Source organism: Candoia aspera, chromosome 1 (genome assembly GCF_035149785.1).
Source record: "Candoia aspera isolate rCanAsp1 chromosome 1, rCanAsp1.hap2, whole genome shotgun sequence".
Taxonomy (NCBI): domain Eukaryota; kingdom Metazoa; phylum Chordata; class Lepidosauria; order Squamata; family Boidae; genus Candoia; species Candoia aspera.
Genome location: NC_086153.1, coordinates 238,796,606 through 238,816,562, shown reverse-complemented (window position 1 = coordinate 238,816,562; position 19,957 = coordinate 238,796,606). Strand labels below are relative to the sequence as shown.

Below are 19,957 nucleotides of genomic sequence, written 5' to 3'. Positions count from 1 at the left end.
TTATCGAGCTCTTTGGTTGGCTTTTAAAGAAACATTCAGTGTATCTGTATTTCTCTGAACTGGTTCATATATAAACTCTTTGAAGAAACAATAACGCCCCCCTTTCCATGCTGAGAGACAGGTGTCTTATTTTTTTATGATGTAAATCTGATAAATAAGTAATTGAACACATCTTGAGAGGACCAAGTTGAGGAAAGCTGCTTCTACAAATCAGCATGAGCCCTCCATCCTTCTACCTAACTACCAGGGTTTATATGCCACTTCAATCCAGCAGAAATCTGAGCATCTTACATTCCCTCTTACAGTAGAAAGGATAAAATACAAAAACAAAATAACACAGTAGCTAGGAAAGAAACTAAGACTACTAAGAACAAATTCAAACACAACTCAAGTTATACTAGATCCCCACCCAGGACCTTCTTTAAAAGCCAGATTTTGACTGCTGTTTTAGAACACAGTGAGGGTGGGGTTTGTCTGACCTCACCAGTAAGCCCTGAGTTATGACCTGCTGTGGCAATGAGTTGGTGTCTTTGTATCTTTAAATCGCTTTATTTATTCATTTATTCATTTATTTATTCAATTTGCTAACACCACCCATCTCCCCCCAAAAAGGGGGACTCTGGGCAGTTTACAATAAAATTATCCTTTTAAAAGCGTCAACATATAAAATTACAAAGTAACAACCAAAATAATAAAATAATAAATATAAATATAAAATCCAAGTGGGGGAAATTACATTCGGTAGGGAGGACTCTATGCCACCAGCTACCCCCAGGAAGAGCTATTGCCCTTCCCACCTCAGGCGAGGCGGCAGAACCAGGTCTTCAGACCCTTCCGGAAGGTCGGGAGCAAAGGGGCCTGCCTCACCTCCGGGGGCAGAGTGTTAGGCCCGCCTCCTGGACCCCGCCAAGTGGAACTCCCTTGCCAACGGGATCTGTAGCATGCCCTCTCTGCATGACTGGGTGGGACGGCCGAAGTTATGGGGATGAGACAGTCCCTCAGGTAACCTGGCCCCATGCCATGTAGGGCCTTAAAAGTAGAACATACGGAAGTAGCACTTCCGTATGTTCTGAAGGTTCTGTTCATTCTTCCACATTCTTGGACAGAAGCGTTTGGTCTGCTGCAACGTCTTTCACTTCTCCTGGTTCTTGGTTGTCTCTCGCCTTGTGGAGAATGAATGCAAAGTCTCTCAGGAAGGGGGCTTGCTTTTTTCAACCATTGATCCCAACATTAAAGTGACCTTTCCTCCTGGTGTGACCGAGGAGACGAGGACAGTGAAGCTTCAGGTAAGGGGAAGTCACCCATTCAAACACACAAACACAGGAAAACATTGTCTCTTAGTAATACAACCTTCCAGTGAAATGTTTTCCTATGTTCAGGTCACACAGTTTTGGTCATATGTATTTAAAGCTATGAAGTTAAAAGACATGTCCTGAAATAATTGTTTGATCTCAGATTTGACTTGTATAGCTAGCCCTCAAAATTATTTTCTTAGGAAACTCACATTGCTAGTTTGTAAAGCCTCATTAAGGATGTTGTTTAATTTCAGCTGGGAAGGATTGTGAGGATGCAAATAATTGGAGCCTGATCACACTCTGCAATTCTGCACATACAATTTTCACATTAAATATTTTTATGGGGAGCAGTATATGTTACTTGCTGCAGAAACCATGAGAAAAGTGGTGTTCATTTTTTTTTAAAGGGTTCTAGTTTTCAGATCTGCAGAGACAAAGGAGAAAAAATGTTCAGGTTTGCAACGAGAACCAACTGTGCAGGGCCTGCTGTGCTTGTTCAGCACATGCCATTTCTTCAGAGTCTCCAGTTAATTCACCTTCTCCATCCAGTGCTGTTGCCTGCCACATATTGTCTCTTCTTGGTGTCATTCATCTCTAAGACAGAGGAATAGCTTAGATAAAACGTGTGCTTGCGTGTGTCACCTTCAGAATAAGACATACTATTTGTATGCATTTTATAGAATGACAGTTTGGGTTCTGTGCAGAATCTGAGTTTTGGTGGAGCAGTATTTGCTAGGTTTTTTTTTTTTTAAAGCCAAATGTAATGAGTCCCTGAGTCAAGGAACTGAACAGTATTCCAGTTTTCGAACATTCCCTCAGAAGTGAAAGGTGCCTGCCGTGCTTAATTGTAATTCCATAAATATTAAAAGAAAGTTTCAAAGCCAAAGGCTACAGCCTATTCCCATTCAGAAAAAATGATCAGAACAACCTTTCCCTGCTTAAGGAGAATTTTGAGCATATCTTCTTGTCTGAAAATTAGACACTTGAAAATTAAACATGAGAGTTTCTCAACTTTGGCCACTTTAAGATGTGTGGACTTCAACTCCCAGGATTCCCCAGCCAGCAGAATTCTGGGAGTTGAAGTCCACACATCTTAAAGTGGCCAAGGTTGAGAAACACTGGTGTAAAGTGTCTAATTTTCAGACAAGAAGATATGTTCAAAAGTCTCCTTAAGCAGGGAAAGGTTGTTCTGATCATTTTTTCTGAATGAGAATAGGCTGTAGCCTTTGGCTTTGAAACTTTCTTTTAATATTTATGGAATTACAATTAGCACGCCAGGCACCTTTCACTTCTGAGGGAATGTTCGAAAACTGGAATACTGTTCAGTTCTTTGACTCAGGGACTCATTACATTTGGCTTTAAAAAAAAAAACACCCAGCAAATACTGCTCCACCAAAACTCAAATTCTGCATAGAACAAGGTTGAGAAACACCGCTTTACGCACTGGAGATTTTCAACAAAATCAATAAATTGCCGAGCTGTCTCTGCCTTTAGTTCTCTGAGCCAGATTTGAATGCTAATACCTTGGAAGGCTGACCCAAGAGACCCCACAAGGGTTAAAGTACTGAGACCAGTACTTTGTGGCCAGAATCCAAGCGGTTTCCTGGTGGTTTTTTCCAAGGGCATCCCTTAAATTCTGTCAGTCCTCTCCAGTAAGTCTTTTGATGTTCAGGATCAACTTTTAGTTGTGGGATGGGGAGGCCTGGAAAGATCTCTTAATGCATAGAAGCCCACACACTCTTGGATGGGCCCAACCATCTTTTTGTATGTTCAGGTGCTGCCTGTGTCAACAAAGGAGCTAAGAGAGATCACAGGTGATTCTGAAACGGTTGCCAGCCCTCTCCTCTGCCTCTCTCAGAATTCCATGGTGGACTTCCTTCAGCCTGTTAAAATTCAGCTTCCGCTGCCTCCTGGTGTCACAGGTTAGTTTCCCAATTAAACAAAAAAGTTTTCATGGGATGGGAGTACTTCTCTAAAATGCAGCTCCATGAATTTAAAGAGCAGCTCCATGTTCAATGCCTTGATACAGCTAAATGCAACCTTGAGTGAGGCCATTTATCTTCTGTGGAGGAAATTAGGTTAAGTTCTTAAGGACAGGCATTACACAAGGTTAGGGCGGTTTAGCTTTATCCTGCAGAACATTCAGTGTTTACATTCGGTCAGACTATCATAGTCCTCTCCAAATGTTATCTATCCCATTGATGACATAAGCCAACCTCTATCCCCTCTGATGCAATTATCAACTGAAAAGAGTTCAGCCTTGAAGTTTGTGGCTAACATCTTTTCGTTTTTCCTCAGGTCTAACCTTGGATCGTTCCAGGGTACATTTGTTGCACAGTGACTGGCATGCTCAGAACTGGAGTGACATCACTGATCAAGTGGTACTGGAGTTCACCCACCTCTATGCCTTATTTGAAGTCACACACTTCTCTTGGTTAGTGGGCTAGCAATCATAATTTAACCTCAGTACAGGCAGTCCTCACTTAATGACCATAATTGGGACCAGAATTTCAGTTGCTAAGCAAAGTGGTCATTAAGCAAATCTGACCTGATTTTACGACCTTTTTTGCAGTGGTCATTAAGTGAATCACTGTGGGTGTTAAGCAAACCATGTGGTCATTAAATGAATCATACAGTTTCCCATTGATTTTGCTTGCCAGAAGCTGGCCAGGAAGGTTGAAAATGGCGATCATGTGACCACAGAATGCTGCGATGGTCATAAATGTGAACTGGTTGCCATGCACCCAAATTGTGATCATGTGACTGTGGGGATGCTGTGACAGTCATAAGTGTGAGGACCAGTCATAAGTCAGTTTTTTCAGCACCGTCATTAGTCTGAACTATCACTAAACAAATGGTTGTTAAATGAGGACTACCTGTAGTACTTAAGTGGTTGTGGACTCTATGGCTAGGCATCATTTGGGCCAGCAGTTTTCTTTCTAGGGTAAGTAGCAAATGTTCTCAGCTGGCCTTTCCACCATACTGTATGTACAGTGGAATTGATAAGCATTTGAAGTATTACTTGACCCTAAGGGCTGAAGCCCCACTTATTTGCAAAACAAATGATGGGAAGCAAGCTGCTCCCACATTTTGCTCAGACTGCTTTTGCTTTTTTAGAATGCTTTAAAAGTCATGATGTGGTGGACACCAAGTAATCCATATACAGATCCATGGCCTCATTATCTGCAGTTGCTGAGCAGAGCCCAGACCTCAGTATAATGTAAAGGTTTTTGCATATCTGAAATTTAGACTTTTTGTTACTTTATGCATGCATTGGCAGATGGGATGTTGTGCATGTGTAAAGTACATTTTTTAAGGTTTAGGGCAGCATATCTACTGTATATTTGTTCCTCCTCCTGCTACACAACTTGCTGGGCAAGCCTGGGAGCAAGGCTCCACGTGGCTTCTTCACAGCAGCTGGCTTCCTTTGACTTGCTTAGCTGTGATGTGGCCCAAGCTGACTCCTCTGATCCTCAGAGGCAGGGCCCCTTGATCCTGCTGCTGAATGCTCACACAGCCTCTGGAACGCTTTTCCTCTTCACTCTCCCTGAAGCAGCATCAGTTATGGTTGCCAGCACTGCGGCTGGAGGCTTTGTGGAAACAAGACTTCTCCAACTGTGGTTACTGTAGTGAGCCGTGGGCACTCTGCACGTAACACTAGTATCCAGCAGTGTGATCAAGGGACACATCCACTGAGATCACAAAAGAGCCATGCAAAGCAGGGAAGCCAGTATGAGCCACCTGGCACAAGTGGGGCGACTCTCCATCACCTATCAAGACAGTCGCTCCAAAGAAGAAGGTGGAGAGCTGCCACAAGGAACCACGGGAAACAAGGAGAAGGATGAATAAATACGGGTGTGTTGCATGGACAATTTCCTTGGGAGGTAGAGGACAATCATAAGCTCCAGAACCCAACCCACAGTTCTCATAGATTCAAAGTCCCATTGGTCACAGTCTCATTATCTACCATTTTACGCTGGCATGGAACCCCCTTGAATAACAAGGGCTGCATTTATCTCCATTTTGTTTGTAGAAGTGAACTTTTCATCGTGTTTAAGGAGGGCACAGTTGATGTAGCCAGTCTGAGCTGCATCTCTTCCTGTGTGACATTTCAGACTCTCCTTTTTTCTAAATCATTCTTCTGATGGAACTTAAATAGGTGACCAGGAGATACTTTCTTTTAGTAGAAGAATCATTCGTACCACTTGCCTTTTTTCCCCCCATTAATGAAGCAATTGTTTCAGCCCTCCTACACTCATATTTTCTAGTTGTTGAGTTTATCAGGGAAGACCTGGACCAATCAAAACCATTTCCCTCCAGGTACTGGCTGTGGTGCACCACAAAAGCCTACATTGGTGGCTTTGCTAAGGAAGTCTATAAAAGGTTGCGGATGTACCAGGTGAACTTCATAGCACTACAGAGGAAGAAAGATCCAGAGCAAGTCTTGCTGCAGTGTCTCCCAAAGCACAAGGTGGGTGTTTGTATGTGTGTATGAACACATGCCTGCACACATCCACATGCGTAGATCCACGCTCATGCCCATATCGTAGGAAACACAGCTGGTATTCTGCAAACACTGAGTTGTTCCTAGTAGCTACTAAAAATCCAATTCCAGAAACAGTGAGGAATATAGCTACCTTTGCACAATGTTTTCTTCATTTAAAGCTGCACGTGGCCTTTAAGCTGTGGTTCGGAAGCCAGACTTAAAAAAATAATATGTAGAACCAGGACAAAACTAAATTCAGTTGTATTTACATGTTGTCTATAGTAGTTCATGGAAGTTAAGCAGATCTTTCAGAGTTCAAATACGAGACCACAGCTGCTCCAAAAAGCAGTTCCAGTTCTAGGGAACGATTTCCAGGTTTCAATACATTTTAGGAAAGGTAAGATTGGCAAGCATGGAGGGAGGATGGGAAACTTTGCCTGATGAAATCTATTAGATGCTGCTGCATGGGATGGGTGAGTGTTAGGACTATGCACGTTTCAAAAATGGTTTCAGCTTTCTATGAGCACATACCTTTTTGCTGTTCATTAGATCAGCCTCCATTGCATTGACTCATTAAAGCACCAGCGTATTTTTTTCAGTCTTGCATGGAATTGTTATTAGATATGTGAGACTCTATAATTAGAGATACCAAGGCAGTTTATATCAAATTTATTGCATTTAAGCAGGTCTTTAGGAACTTGTTCCTTGGAAACCTGAATCCTCCCATTGAAATGGTACAAGGATAAACTAAAGGAATGAAGATTGCAAAAACAATGTTCCGGTTTCTTTATTCCTTTCTGATGGTCTTGTAGGTGGATCCTGTTTTGCAAAAGCTCCATGACCGATATCGAGGCCCCGAGCCATCAGATATTGTGGAGATGTTTGAAGGAGAACAGTTCTTTGCAGCTTTTGAACGAGGCATCAGCATTGATGCAGGTGAAATGTCAAATAGCTTGCCTGTATTTACACATGTTTGTCCCCAGGGCTCAAGTTTAACTCTGCAATTCCAAATCAGCTCATCTTAAGAGTACTTCCAAAAGGCAGAATCAGTTGTGCAGGCAGAACCTGGATGCATCTTAAGCCCAAATTACATGGTATCATAGTGAGGTCTATAATATCTGCAAAACAAGAAATATGAAGTTCTCCTGCATCTGACTATAGAAGTCCCTTCCCTCTGCCCCTGCTCTAGGGCTATTTCTTAATTTCTAGTTAAACAATAAGGAGGAAATTCCTTTTCTGAATTTCCCAGGAAAAGATGCAGCTACTTTAAGCTCTTGCAGACAGATGTCATATATGCACTCCCAGGTGTTTGAAACTCTTGGAGATCAAAGTCAGAGTCCTAGGATGCAGGGCCCATTAAATTAATGTAAAAAGGTCTTTAACTCACAGTGGCTTTCTTTGCCTCTTAATGAGGACCCTTTAAAATGTCAATTTGAGGACGAAATGTGGGATCCTTCATATCCAAACCATGTAGTTTACCAATGAGTGGCAAAATTTACAATTCACTTTGAGGCTGAGGATGGGAAAAGCGAAAGTTAAAATGACTTAGTTCCAAGTCCTCCGTATCCGGGACTTTGTCATCTTTAGTTCTGGATGGGGTTGCACTGCCCCAGACAGACCCGGTGCGTAATCTGGGGGTCCTCATGGACTCACGGCCCCTGCTGGAAGAGCAGGTGGCAGCCGTGGCCGGAAGGGCCTTTGCACAGCTTCGTGTTGTGCACCAGTTGCGCCCTTTCCTGGATCGGGAAGCCCTTCGGACGGTCACTCATGCCCTTGTTATCTCCCATATAGACTACTGCAATGTGCTCTACGTGGGACTACCCTTGAAGAGTATCCGGAAGCTTCAGCTAGTCCAGAATGCGGCCGCGTGGGCTATTTTTGGCACCCCTAGAAGGGCATACATAATACCTTTGCTACATGAGCTGCATTGGATACCAGTTTGCTTCCGGGTCCAATTCACGGTGTTGGTTATCACCTTTAAAGCCCTACATGGCATGGGGCCAGGCTACCTGAGGGACCGTCTCATCCCTACAACATCAACCCGTCCCACCCGATCATGCAGAGAGGGCATGTTGCGGACCCCGTCTGTAAGAGAATTTCATCTGGTGGGGTCCAGGAGGCGGGCCTTCTCTGCAGTAGCGCCCGCCCTTTGGAACATCTTGCCCCCGGAGGTGAGATTAGCCCCATTGCTCCTAGCCTTCCGGAGGAAGTTGAAGACCTGGCTCTGCCACCGGGCTTGGGGCAGGGAGGAGAATCGACATACTTGGGATTGGCTGGTGCCTTGAAGTGCCCCTCCTACATGATGGTTGAAGAGATCATAGCCATCTGGATTTTATGAGCTGGGGTAGTTAAGAAATTGTTTTGGTTTTAATGGGATTTTATTGGAATTTTATCGTGTATTTATTTGAGTTTTTATTGTATATTCATTCTGTGTTGTAAACCGCCCAGAGTCCCTCCGGTCGGAGGAGATGGGCGGTGACAAATTTGATAGATAGATAGATAGATAGATAGATAGATAGATAGATAGATAGATAGATAGATAGATAAAACTCTGTTTCTTGTTGGGATAAAAGCATCTAAAAGAAGTTTAGTCTTCCTAACAGCCTTCCCAAACCTGGTACGATGGTACCTGAGAATTTCAAAAGTTGTGTTCCACCCAATTTGGAGAACTTCTAGCTGCAGGGAGCTATTTTATTCAGTTATGATTTAAGCCAATCCAATTGAGCTGTTTTCTCAAACTTATTTCAGACCGCCCAGACTGCATTGATGGAAGGATTTCATTCAACTTTTTCTCTCATTTGAAAAATGTGAAGGAAGTCTACATTACCTCTGAAGTGGACAGAAAAAGCAAGGCTGTGAAAGGGCAGGTACATATGTTTCTCATCTTGTCCACAGTAAACTTTCCATAACAGTCTGTACCTTAATCAATTTATATTAGCAAATCAGTTCTTTTTCTTCATTGCATGTGAGTCCAGTGACATCACTATTTATCTTCTCTGATTCCATAATTCAAAAGATGTGTGTATAAAGTCGATTGTAATAAGTGCTATATACCAATTATTTTTGTAGAATGTACTTTATGGATGGCTGATGTTCACAGTTTAACCCTAAGCCACCATATCTAAGTACCCTTTTAAGGGGATATGTTCCAACTGTGCAGGCTTTGTGTCTACTGCCTGGGATGCTTTCTTCTGGTTGTCAGTTCTATTATTACTTTCCCTTGTATACTGGATAACTTCACTCCCTCAAATATTAAATGGCTGTAAAAACTCAGATCTAGAGTACATGCAAAATTGACGGGGTACATTTGCTAAGCAAGCCCTTTTGAGCTACTTGGCAGACTATGACTAGCTTTACACACTGCAGTGTGTAATGCAAAAAATAACATGGTTTGTTTGCTTTTGGCTTAATGTTTGCATGAACACAGCTGATTATCACTTATTCAGTCAAGCACAGGAAGCAAATCGTGGCTAATGTGTGAATCCTATCTTTATATTTGATATATATGTATTTAACTTTTTCTAAATAAGGAAATGAATATAGATTTAATTGCATCATTGTACACAACTAGAGCTTACAAATTCACCATTTGTAGGGGCAAAAGAAGAGAGCCAGTTTGGTGTAGTGGATATGGCATCAGGCTAGAAACCGGGCGACCATGAGTTCTAGTCCTGCCTTAGGCACAAAGCCAGCTGGGTGATCTTGGGCCAGTCACTCTCTCTCAGCCCTGGGAAGCAGGCAATGGCAAACCAATTCTGAAATCTTGCCAAGAAAAATGTGGGGACTTGTCCAGGCAGTTGCCAGGAGTCAACACTGACTTGAAGGTACAAAAAAAAGGGGGGGGGGCAAAGAATGATGTAGCAAATCCCAGGTAACCAAGAACATAGCAATAATCCTCAACAGATTGGTTTGCTAACAGGCATGGAATAATATGCCAGGCCAGGTGATTTGCTTGCACTTATCTGATGCTTCATATGGCACTGAGAATGCAGGTTATGTGAGGAACCTCTATAAATAAATGCATAAGTAAGTAACCTCCCAAATGAGAGAACATGAAAAGCTCAGCCAGCTGAGGTTCTTGCACAGCCGCCTACAGCTGATCTCTTTTTGAAGGTTTCCTTTTATCGAGGAGCTGTTCCGGAGAGCATTCCTGAAGAGATTATGAGGAGGAGGAAGGGCCCCGACTCTCATTGGCTAGCCACATTGCCAATCAAGCTACCTGTAAGTGCTGTACTCTTCACAAAGAAAACTAGATAAGTGTGGCAGCTTGGATTGCTGTTCTTTTTCCCTTGGCCTTGCTGGTTGGATTGGACCAGGAAGTGTCTTGTATGGGCCGCCTTTGCTTATGTAAGGCAGTTGACTTACATTTTGCTGTTTTTCGGGTCCCTTTCCTGACCCTCAAGACAGAGTGGTTTTAGGAGCAGGAGGGAAGAGTGCACTGGGGGGCTGTAGTGGAAAGGAGAGACCTACGTAGGAGGAGTGCTACACCTACTTTTCTGCATTCATTCCTGGATCTGCCTCATTGCTTCAAGTTGGCCTGTGTAAGTTCATTGGAACAAGGCCAGCAAGAAAGGCAGCTGTCCCAGTGGTGTGCCAGTAACCTGGAGCAAAATGCATCTGAAACTGTAGCAGAGCTGGCTGGGTCAAGATTAACCAAACAGAAAAAAAGGGAGCGTCCTCTATATATTTCGAAAGGATGAGAGAGGGTGCAGTTCTCTTGAACAGTAAATATTTATCCTATTGTATTTACAGTATATTCCTGCAGTATCCCAACCAGATAAAGCTACAGTGTAATACTGTTTTTCCTCTGAGAAGGATGCCAGATCCATGATGCTCATCAAGAGCACCCTCGCTGTTAAGACACAGCACATGTTGTCTGGGGGGGGGGTGCACTCATCTGCTTTCTGTGTCTGGTTGGCACATTGTTGTAGTGGTGCCTGTTGGACTGCACAGCTAAGTCTCACATATCACTTCTTCAGCCCGGCCTGCTGGGGTCCAGCAGAGAAAACGTTAGTTAATCACAAGACCGTGTGAAACAAGCAAGCAGATAATTCAGTCTTACGCAGTAACTTTTTCAATTCTTCCCATAAAATATCTTTTTTATCATGATGATGGCATTAGTGAACACCATATCAGAGAGGATATGGAATTATTGGTTGATTGTTGTTGATTTTTAAAGACATAATTGTAGTAAAACAGAAAAGAGTTTTGCAGTTTTAATGACTTGTACCTCTATTTGTATTGTTTGTGCTATCTGCTTTATAAATGCTACCATAAAATATTTTACATAACTGAGAATAAAATATGTGGGAGTCTGTTAAGAAAGATTTGTACACTAGAGCTGGATGGCTGGACCCTGAAACATTATCTAAACCAGGAATGCACCCGGCTAAAGGCTATATGCGGATAGTCTGTACAGTCTCTGAAAAATTAATTAAGTTGGCTGTGCATGTTTAGGAAAATAATTCCATTATTTAAAAAGCTTTTGGCTGCCAGTTAATTATCTGTAGACAATTAATATACTTCCAATAAAGAATAGGCCGAAGTTGTTGTTGGGTTCATCCAATTCAGTAAGGGAAGCATGTTTTAATCCATTGTTCTCTTTAACTGACAATTTATAATAAAGCATAATGTAGAGATATACTCTATAATTATGGTTTAACAGCATTTCTCTAAAATAGCTTGTTTTTATAGAGAACAACTGTCCGAAGTCCCAAATATTAAGATATTTCAGCTCACAGGTATGCACTTCTGATGGTAAGGGTACTCTTTAATTTATAAACAGGAACACACTCATAGTTTAATAGCTACTATGTCATCTAATTATAATTATTATACTATATATTTAATATAAACTCACGGTCCAGGCCATTTCATTACTCCTAACATTCCTGAGAGATTAGATGAAAGCAAGAAGATGCCTACCTCCCATTTAGATAAATATTCCAAATTAATGCCCTTTATTGCCCCTTCCTAATTCAGAGTTTACTGTTACCTTCTTACCATAACACATGCATCAGCCTTTACTACCATAACACACATACATCCAGTTCACATCTTAACGCTTTCCGTAAGACGAAAGATATCACCCTTTAATTATTAACCGTAAGCCGATAAGCAAAAGTTTAAGTATATTTTTGACCTTGAATGACAGATTGACTCTTCAACAGATTTCAGATAACTTCTGACCAGGAGAGTTTTATAACCCATCATTACTCAAGTCTCTCTCTGGCTCAGGCTGATAGGACCTTAACAAGAAGGTATCTAAATCACCTCACAGGTATGAGGTCATATAGGTTTCCCAGAACTCATGGTGAACCAACTTGTGCCTTTATGGTTTTTCCTTTCGGTATAATCCCTACTTTTTGTATATGAAGTCAAATGCCACTTTAATTTTTACTCTGAATGTAATTCATCTAAGGCAGGCCACAGGACTATGTTCCAGCTGAAGAAATGTACTGTTTCCTACTCTCTTTTTGAAGAACTGGTTAATATTAATGGGTAGAAACTTTCCTCCCTAACTCTTTAAATAAGAAGTATCTCTGAACAAGGAAGAGACTATATTCTCAAAAAGGCTAAATTACTAGCAGCAAAAGTTGCTTGTTTTTCCTAATTTTAAAATCAGAAGCAAAAACAAGATTGGATAAATGTTGTCCCGGTAAGCAAAGTCAGTAATCAAGACGATGGATGTGGAAGTCCAACAAATCTTGGAGCCTTTTCCAAGTAGAGAAAGCATGCCTTTCTCTAAACCTGGGGTAGTTAAAAAAGATATCCAGAATACACCAAGCCAGTTATGTTTATTTCCATGACTCAGTGCTGAATGGAAGGGAACTTTCATTCACGTGACAAGAAAATTTATCATAATTGTATATTGAAGATGGTTGGATTGCAATATTTTATACACTTACCTGAAATTAATTCCGAGTCAGTATGCATAACAGTACAGTATCTGGGTCTCTGAAAGGCTGTTGTTGTTTATCCGTTTAGTCACTTCCGACTCTTCGTGACTTCATGGACCAGCCCACGCCAGAGCTTCCTGTCGGTCGTCAACACCCCCAGCTCCCTCAGGGACGATTCCGTCACCTCTAGAATATCATCCATCCACCTTGCCCTTGGTCGGCCCCTCTTCCTTTTGCCTTCCACTCTCCCTAGCATCAGCATCTTCTCCAGGGTGTCCTGTCTTCTCATTATGTGGCCAAAGTATTTCAGTTTTGCCTTTAATATCATTCCCTCAAGTGAGCAGTCTGGCTTTATTTCCTGGAGGATGGACTGGTTGGATCTTCTTGCAGTCCAAGGCACTCTCAGAATTTTCCTCCAACACCACAGTTCAAAAGCATCGATCTTCCTTCGCTCAGCCTTCCTTATGGTCCAGCTCTCGCAGCCATATGTTACTACGGGGAACACCATTGCTTTAACTATGCGGACCTTTGTTGTCAGCGTGATGTCTCTGCTCTTAACTATTTTATCGAGATTTGTCATTGCTCTTCTCCCAAGGATTAAGCGTCTTCTGATTTCCTGACTGCAGTCAGCATCTGCAGTAATCTTCACACCTGGAAATACAAAGTCTTTCACTGCTTCTACATTTTCTCCCTCTATTTGCCAGTTATCAATCAAGCTGGTTGCCATAATCTTGGTTTTTTTCAGGTTTAGCTGCAAGCCAGCTTTTGCACTTTCTTCTTTCACCTTCATCATAAGGCTCCTCAGTTCCTCTTCGCTTTCAGCCATCAAAGTGGTATCATCTGCATATCTGAGGTTGTTAATGTTTCCTCCAGCGATTTTAACTCCAGCCTTGGATTCCTGAAGCCCAGCATGTCGCATGATGTGTTCTGCATACAAGTTGAATAGGTAGGGTGAGAGTATACAGCCCTGCCATACTCCTTTCCCAATCTTAAACCAGTCCGTTGTTCCGTGGTCTGTTCTTACTGTTGCTATTTGGTCGTTATACAGATTCTTCAGGAGGCAGACAAGATGACTTGGTATCCCCATACCACTAAGAACTTGCCACAATTTGTTCTGGTTCACACAGTCAAAGGCTTTAGAATAGTCAATAAAACAGAAATAGATGTTTTTCTGAAACTCCCTGGCTTTTTCCATTATCCATCGGATATTGGCAATTTGGTCCCTAGTTCCTCTGCCTTTTCTAAATCCAGCTTGTACATCTGGCAATTCTGGCTCCATGAATTGTTGAAGTCTACCTTGCAGGATCTTGAGCATTACCTTACTGGCATGTGAAATGAGTGCCACTGTTCGATAGTTTGAACATTCTTTAGTGTTTCCCTTTTTTGGTATGGGGATATAAGTTGATTTTGTCCAATCGGATGGCCATTCTTGTGTTTTCCAAATTTGCTGGCATATAGCATGCATTACCTTGACAGCATCATCTCGCAAGATTTTGAACAGTTCAGCTGGGATGCCGTCGTCTCCTGCTGCCTTGTTATTAGCAATGCTTCTTAACGCCCATTCAACCTCACTCTTCAGGATGTCTGGCTCTAGCTCACTGACCACACCGTCAAAGCTATCCCCAATATTGTTATCCTTCCTATATAGGTCTTCCGTATATTCTTGCCACCCTTTCTTGATCTCTTCTTCTTCTGTTAGGTCCTTGCCATCTTTGTTTTTGATCATACCCATTTTGGCCTGGAATTTACCTCCGATGTTTCTAATTTTCTGGAAGAGGTCTCTTGTCCTTCCTATTCCATTGTCTTCTTCCACTTCCACGCATTGCTTGTTTAAAAATAATTCCTTATCTCTTCTAGCTAACCTCTGGAATTTTGCATTTAATTGGGCATATCTCCCCCTATCACTGTTGCCTTTTGCTTTCCTTCTTTCTTGGGCTACTTCTAGTGTCTCAGCAGACAGCCATTTTGCCTCCTTGGTTTTCTCTTTCTTTGGGATGTATTTTGTTGCCGCCTCCTGAACAATGTTGCGAACTTCTGTCCAGAGTTCTTCTGGGACCCTATCTACTAAGTCCAGTCCCTTAAAACGATTCTTTACCTCCACTGCATATTCCTGAGGGATATTAGTGAGCTCATATCTAGCTGATCTGTGGGTCTTCCCTAATCTCTTTAGTCTGATCCTAAATTGTGCAAGAAGAAGTTTGTGATCTGAACTACAGTCAGATCCAGGTCTTGTTTTTACCGATTGTATAGATGTCCGCCACCTTTGGCTGCAAAGGATGTAGTCAATCTGATTTTGGTGTTGTCCATCTGGGGAAGTCCATGTATAAAGCCGTCTCTTAGGTTGTTGGAAGAGAGTGTTTGTTATGCAGAGTGAGTTGTCTTGGCAAAATTCTATCAGCCTATGTCCTGCTTCATTTTCTTCTCCCAGGCCATGCTTACCTGTAATTCCAGGTGTCATTTGACTGCCCACCTTAGCATTCCAGTCTCCTGTGATGAAAATAACATCTCTTTTAGGCGTGTTGTCCAGTAGGTGCTGCAGATCCTCACAGAACTGCTCTACTTCAGCTTCTTCAGCATCTGTGGTTGGGGCGTATATTTGGATCACTGTGATGTTAGATGGCTTGCCCTGAATTTTAATTGAGATCATTCTATCGTTTTTTGGATTGTATCCAAGCACTGCTTTAGCCACTTTACTATTAATTATGAAGGCTACTCCATTTCCTCTGTGGTCCTCTTGTCCACAGTAGTAGATCTGGTGGTCATTTGATGTGAAGTGGCCCATTCCCGTCCATTTCAGTTCACTGACGCCCAAAATGTCTATCTTTAATCTTGACATCTCACCAATAACCACATCCAATTTGCCCTGGCTCATAGATCTTACATTCCAGGTTCCAATGGTGTGTTGATCCTTAGAACATCGGATTCGCCGTTCACCACCAGCACCGTCGGCTGCTAGCCGTCCTTTCGGCTTTGAGCTAGCTGCGTCATCACATCTGAGGCTAGTTGAACTCATCCTCTGTTGCTCCCCAGTAGCATTTTGACCATCTTCCGACCTGGGGGTCTCATCTTCCGATGGTATACCGACATACCTCTGGTTGTACTGATCCATTTAGTTTTCACGGCAAGAATACTGGGGTGGGTTGCCATTACCTTCCCCAGGGATCGCATTTAGTCTGACCTCTCTGTCATGACCTTCCCGTCTTGGGTGGCCCTTCACGGTTTAGCTCATGGCATCATTGAGGTGCTCAAGCTCCAGCACCATGACAAGGTAACAATCCTTTGCTGAAGTCTGAAAGGCTAGATGAGTTTAATTTAAATTATGAAGGTAGATTCAATTGAAACTTACTTGAGCACACAAGAAACTTCATGCTAAGGCCAGTTCAACATGAGAATCAATTATCTGGAGGGACAGTGGATTCTCTGCGATTCAGGATCCAAGGTGGACAGTCACCATCATGTTTTGTAACGTATGTCATGAATAACATACAGTAACTTCTGTTACCTTATCTTCTGTTCCACCAGAAACTGAAAACTCAGGTGAACAAGGAGCTTACAACTCCAGATGGCTTCTCTCTTCCTCCTCTGAATTTGGGGAATGCTGAAACTGGCTACTTGACACAGTCTAATCTACTTGGCATTGCTGGGCGCGTAGGAGCGGAATGGAGGGCCATTGGTTTAAGCCTGGGATTGTCCTATCAGCAGATAGAGCGGATACAGTACAATAACAGGTAAGAAATAAAATGACCAAAATTAATACAGGAAATGACTTGGAGCATCAATAATCCAGCTGCTATATCCCCACCTCTATCTAATATGACAAAACATTTCTCTTTTCTTTTTGCCTTGGAATTGTCATACCAGTCAGGAATCCTATTTGTTTGCTTGCTTGTTTATTATTTATGACATTTGTCTGAATGCCAGAAACCAGCTGAACTTTACATGGCTTACAGGACTTACATAGGAAAAACAAGAATACAAAATCAGAATAAAAATTAATTAGAATAGCAACTAGAAGCAAAAGGCTGAAATTATAGAATTATAGAAAATCATGCTGCTGTGTACAGTTAACCTCTAAAGGCCCTCTGGAAGAGCGATTTTTTTAACCTGCTTCTGAAAGGCCATGAAGGTGAGTCACCTGTCCTTCAGGAGGTAATCTATTCCAGCCAAAGGGAACTGCTTCAGAGGACCCCCACTGCTGGGCCCCTGTGAGGGAATGTCTCCTTGGGAACACAGAGGAGGGAGCAAGACAGTTAAAGGAGGGAGTTACACCATTACAGAAAAAAATCCTTACTCCAATTTGATTTTTGATTGATTATGTGCCATTAAGTTGTTGACTCCTAGCAACTGTATAAATTTTCTCCATGATGATCTATCACTAATCTGATCCTTCAGCTCTTCCAATGGTGCACTCATGGCTACTGTAATTGATTCTATCCACCTTGCTGCTGGTTGTCCTCTTCTTCTCTTTCCTTCATCTTTCCCAGCATTAGAGCTGGGAAAGAGAGCTAGGTCTTTGCATCCTGTGTCTGAAATAGGATAATTTGAGCCTGGTCATTTGTGCCACAAGTGAGAACTCTGGGTTGATTTGTTTGATTATTCTGAGGGAGGGGGAAAATATGAGAAAAAGACTAAAAAGAGTAATTCCACCTTAATTATGCTATGTTGAGCTGGAGATTTGCTTTGACAGGGTTTTAAAATTATGTTAAAATATCCTGCTAGCAGTAAAGGTCTTTCCAAAAATCCCTGTGGTTTTTGTTTCCTGAATTTTCCTGCCTCACAAAATCTGGTAGGTGAAACTATTAGCAGGTGCTCTCTAGTTGTTTGGTATGATGAGCAGAAACTAATGGGGAAAGATGTTCCCTAGGATACCCAGGCCCCAAATCATATAGGGTTTATAGGTAGTGACCAACAGAATAAGTGCAGCTCATGCAGCGGAGATATAACGTGGCAGTACTATGACTGACCACTGAGTATATGTGCCACTGCATTCTAGACTAGCTGAACTTTTTGGATGGTCTTCAAAGGGCAGCCCTATGAAGAGCAAACTAGAGTATTCTAATTAAAAGATGGCAAGGGCATGAGCAACCATCTTCAATGCATTTTGTTCCAGCTAAGGCTGAAGCTGGTAGATTAGCTGAAGCTGTAAAACCCTCCTGGCTACTGTCTCTACCTCCCCTTTGAGCAGAAGCTGTGAGTCCAGAAGTTCCCCAGATAGCAAACCTGTCTCTGTGGGAGTAGAATCTGATCAAGAGCCAAAGAGTACACAGACCTGGAATTAGTCAGCCTCTGTATCAACAGCCACTCTTGTCTTCTTTGGGTCAAGTCGAAACCAGTTTTTCCCCACCCAGACCCCATCAGCTTTCACACACTAGGTTGTGACTTCTACCACATGTCCCAGTAGGCTTGGGATGGAGATGTGTAACTGAGTATCATCTGCATATTGATGATGTTGTTGTTTGTTGTTTATTCGTTTAGTCGCTTCCGACTCTTCGTGACTTCATGGACCAGCCCACACCAGAGCTTCCTGTCGGTCGTCAACACCCCCAGCTCCCCCAGGGACGAATCCATCACCTCTAGAATATCATCCATCCATCTAGCCCTTGGTCGGCCCCTCTTCCTTTTGCCTTCCACTCTTCCTAGCATCAGCATCTTCTCCAGGGTGTCCTGTCTTCTCATTATGTGGCCAAAGTATTTCAGTTTTGCCTTTAATATCATTCCCTCAAGTAAGCAGTCTGGCTTTATTTCCTGGAGTATGGACCAGTTTGATCTTCTTGCAGTCCAAGGCACTCTCAGAATTTTCCTCCAACACCACAGTTCAAAAGCATCGATCTTCCTTCTCTCAGCCTTCCTTATGGTCCAGCTCTCACAGCCATATGTTACTACAGGGAACACCATTGCTTTAACTATGCGGACCTTTGTTGTCAGTGTGATGTCTCTGCTCTTAACTATTTTATCGAGATTTGTCATTGCTCTTCTCCCAAGGATTAAGCGTCTTCTGATTTCCTGACTGCAGTCAGCATCTGCAGTAATCTTCGCACCTAGAAATACAAAGTCTTTCACTGCTTCTACATTTTCTCCCTCTATTTGCCAGTTATCAATCAAGCTGGTTGCCATAATCTTGGTTTTTTTCAGGTTTAGCTGCAAGCCAGCTTTTGCACTTTCTTCATAAGGCTCCTCAGTTCCTCTTCGCTTTCAGCCATCAAAGTGGTATCATCTGCATACCTGAGATTGTTAATGTTTCTTCCAGCGATTTTAACTCCAGCCTTGGATTCCTGAAGCCCAGCATGTCGCATGATGTGTTCTGCGTACAAGTTGAATAGGTAGGGTGAGAGTATACAGCCCTGCCGTACTCCTTTCCCAATCTTAAACCAGTCCGTTGTTCCGTGGTCTGTTCTTACTGTTGCTGCTTGGTCATTATACAGATTCTTCAGGAGGCAGACAAGATGACTTGGTATCCCCATACCACTAAGAACTTGCCACAATTTGTTATGGTCCACACAGTCAAAGGCTTTAGAATAGTCAATAAAACAGAAATAGATATTTTTCTGAAACTCCCTGACTTGTTCCATTATCCATCGGATATTGGCAATTTGGTCCCTAGTTCCTCTGCCTTTTCTGAACCCAGCTTGTACATCTGGCAATTCTGGCTCCATGAATTGTTGAAGTCTACCTTGCAGGATCTTGAGCATTACCTTACTGGCATGTGAAATGAGTGCCACTGTTCAATAGTTTGAACATTCTTTAGTGTTTCCCTTTTTTGGTATGGGGATATAAGTTGATTTTGTCCAATCGGATGGCCATTCTTGTGTTTTCCAAATTTGCTGGCATATAGCATGCATTACCTTGACAGCATCATCTCGCAAGATTTTGAACAGTTCAGCTGGGATGCCATCGTCTCCTGCTGCCTTGTTATTAGCAATGCTTCTTAAGGCCCATTCAACCTCACTCTTCAGGATGTCTGGCTCTAGCTCACTGACCACACCATCAAAGCTATCCCCGATATTGTTATCCTTCCTATACAGGTCTTCTGTATATTCTTGCCACTTTTTCTTGATCTCTTCTTCTTCTGTTAGGTCCCTGCCATCTTTGTTTTTGATCATACCCATTTTGGCCTGGAATTTACCTCCGATGTTTCTAATTTTCTGAAAGAGGTCTCTTGTCCTTCCTATTCCATTGTCTTCTTCCACTTCCACGCATTGCTTGTTTAAAAATAATTCCTTATCTCTTCTAGCTAACCTCTGGAATTTTGCATTTAATTGGGCATATCTCCCCCTATC

At 42.4% G+C, this 19,957-nt stretch overlaps 1 protein-coding gene across 2 annotated transcripts in view; it reads left to right on the top strand.

Moving 5' to 3' along the window:
• The window catches only part of PIDD1 (p53-induced death domain protein 1), a 36,881-nt gene that overhangs the window by 9,796 nt on the left and 7,128 nt on the right, over window positions 1-19,957 (top strand). For both annotated transcript variants that reach the window (XM_063289310.1, XM_063289311.1), the window contains 8 exons: window positions 1,107-1,286; window positions 3,070-3,217; window positions 3,594-3,729; window positions 5,616-5,766; window positions 6,594-6,717; window positions 8,530-8,648; window positions 9,895-10,002; window positions 16,203-16,408. In XM_063289310.1, coding sequence (XP_063145380.1) covers window positions 1,107-1,286; window positions 3,070-3,217; window positions 3,594-3,729; window positions 5,616-5,766; window positions 6,594-6,717; window positions 8,530-8,648; window positions 9,895-10,002; window positions 16,203-16,408 — 1,172 coding nt within the window. The remainder of the gene's footprint in view (window positions 1-1,106; window positions 1,287-3,069; window positions 3,218-3,593; window positions 3,730-5,615; window positions 5,767-6,593; window positions 6,718-8,529; window positions 8,649-9,894; window positions 10,003-16,202; window positions 16,409-19,957) is intronic.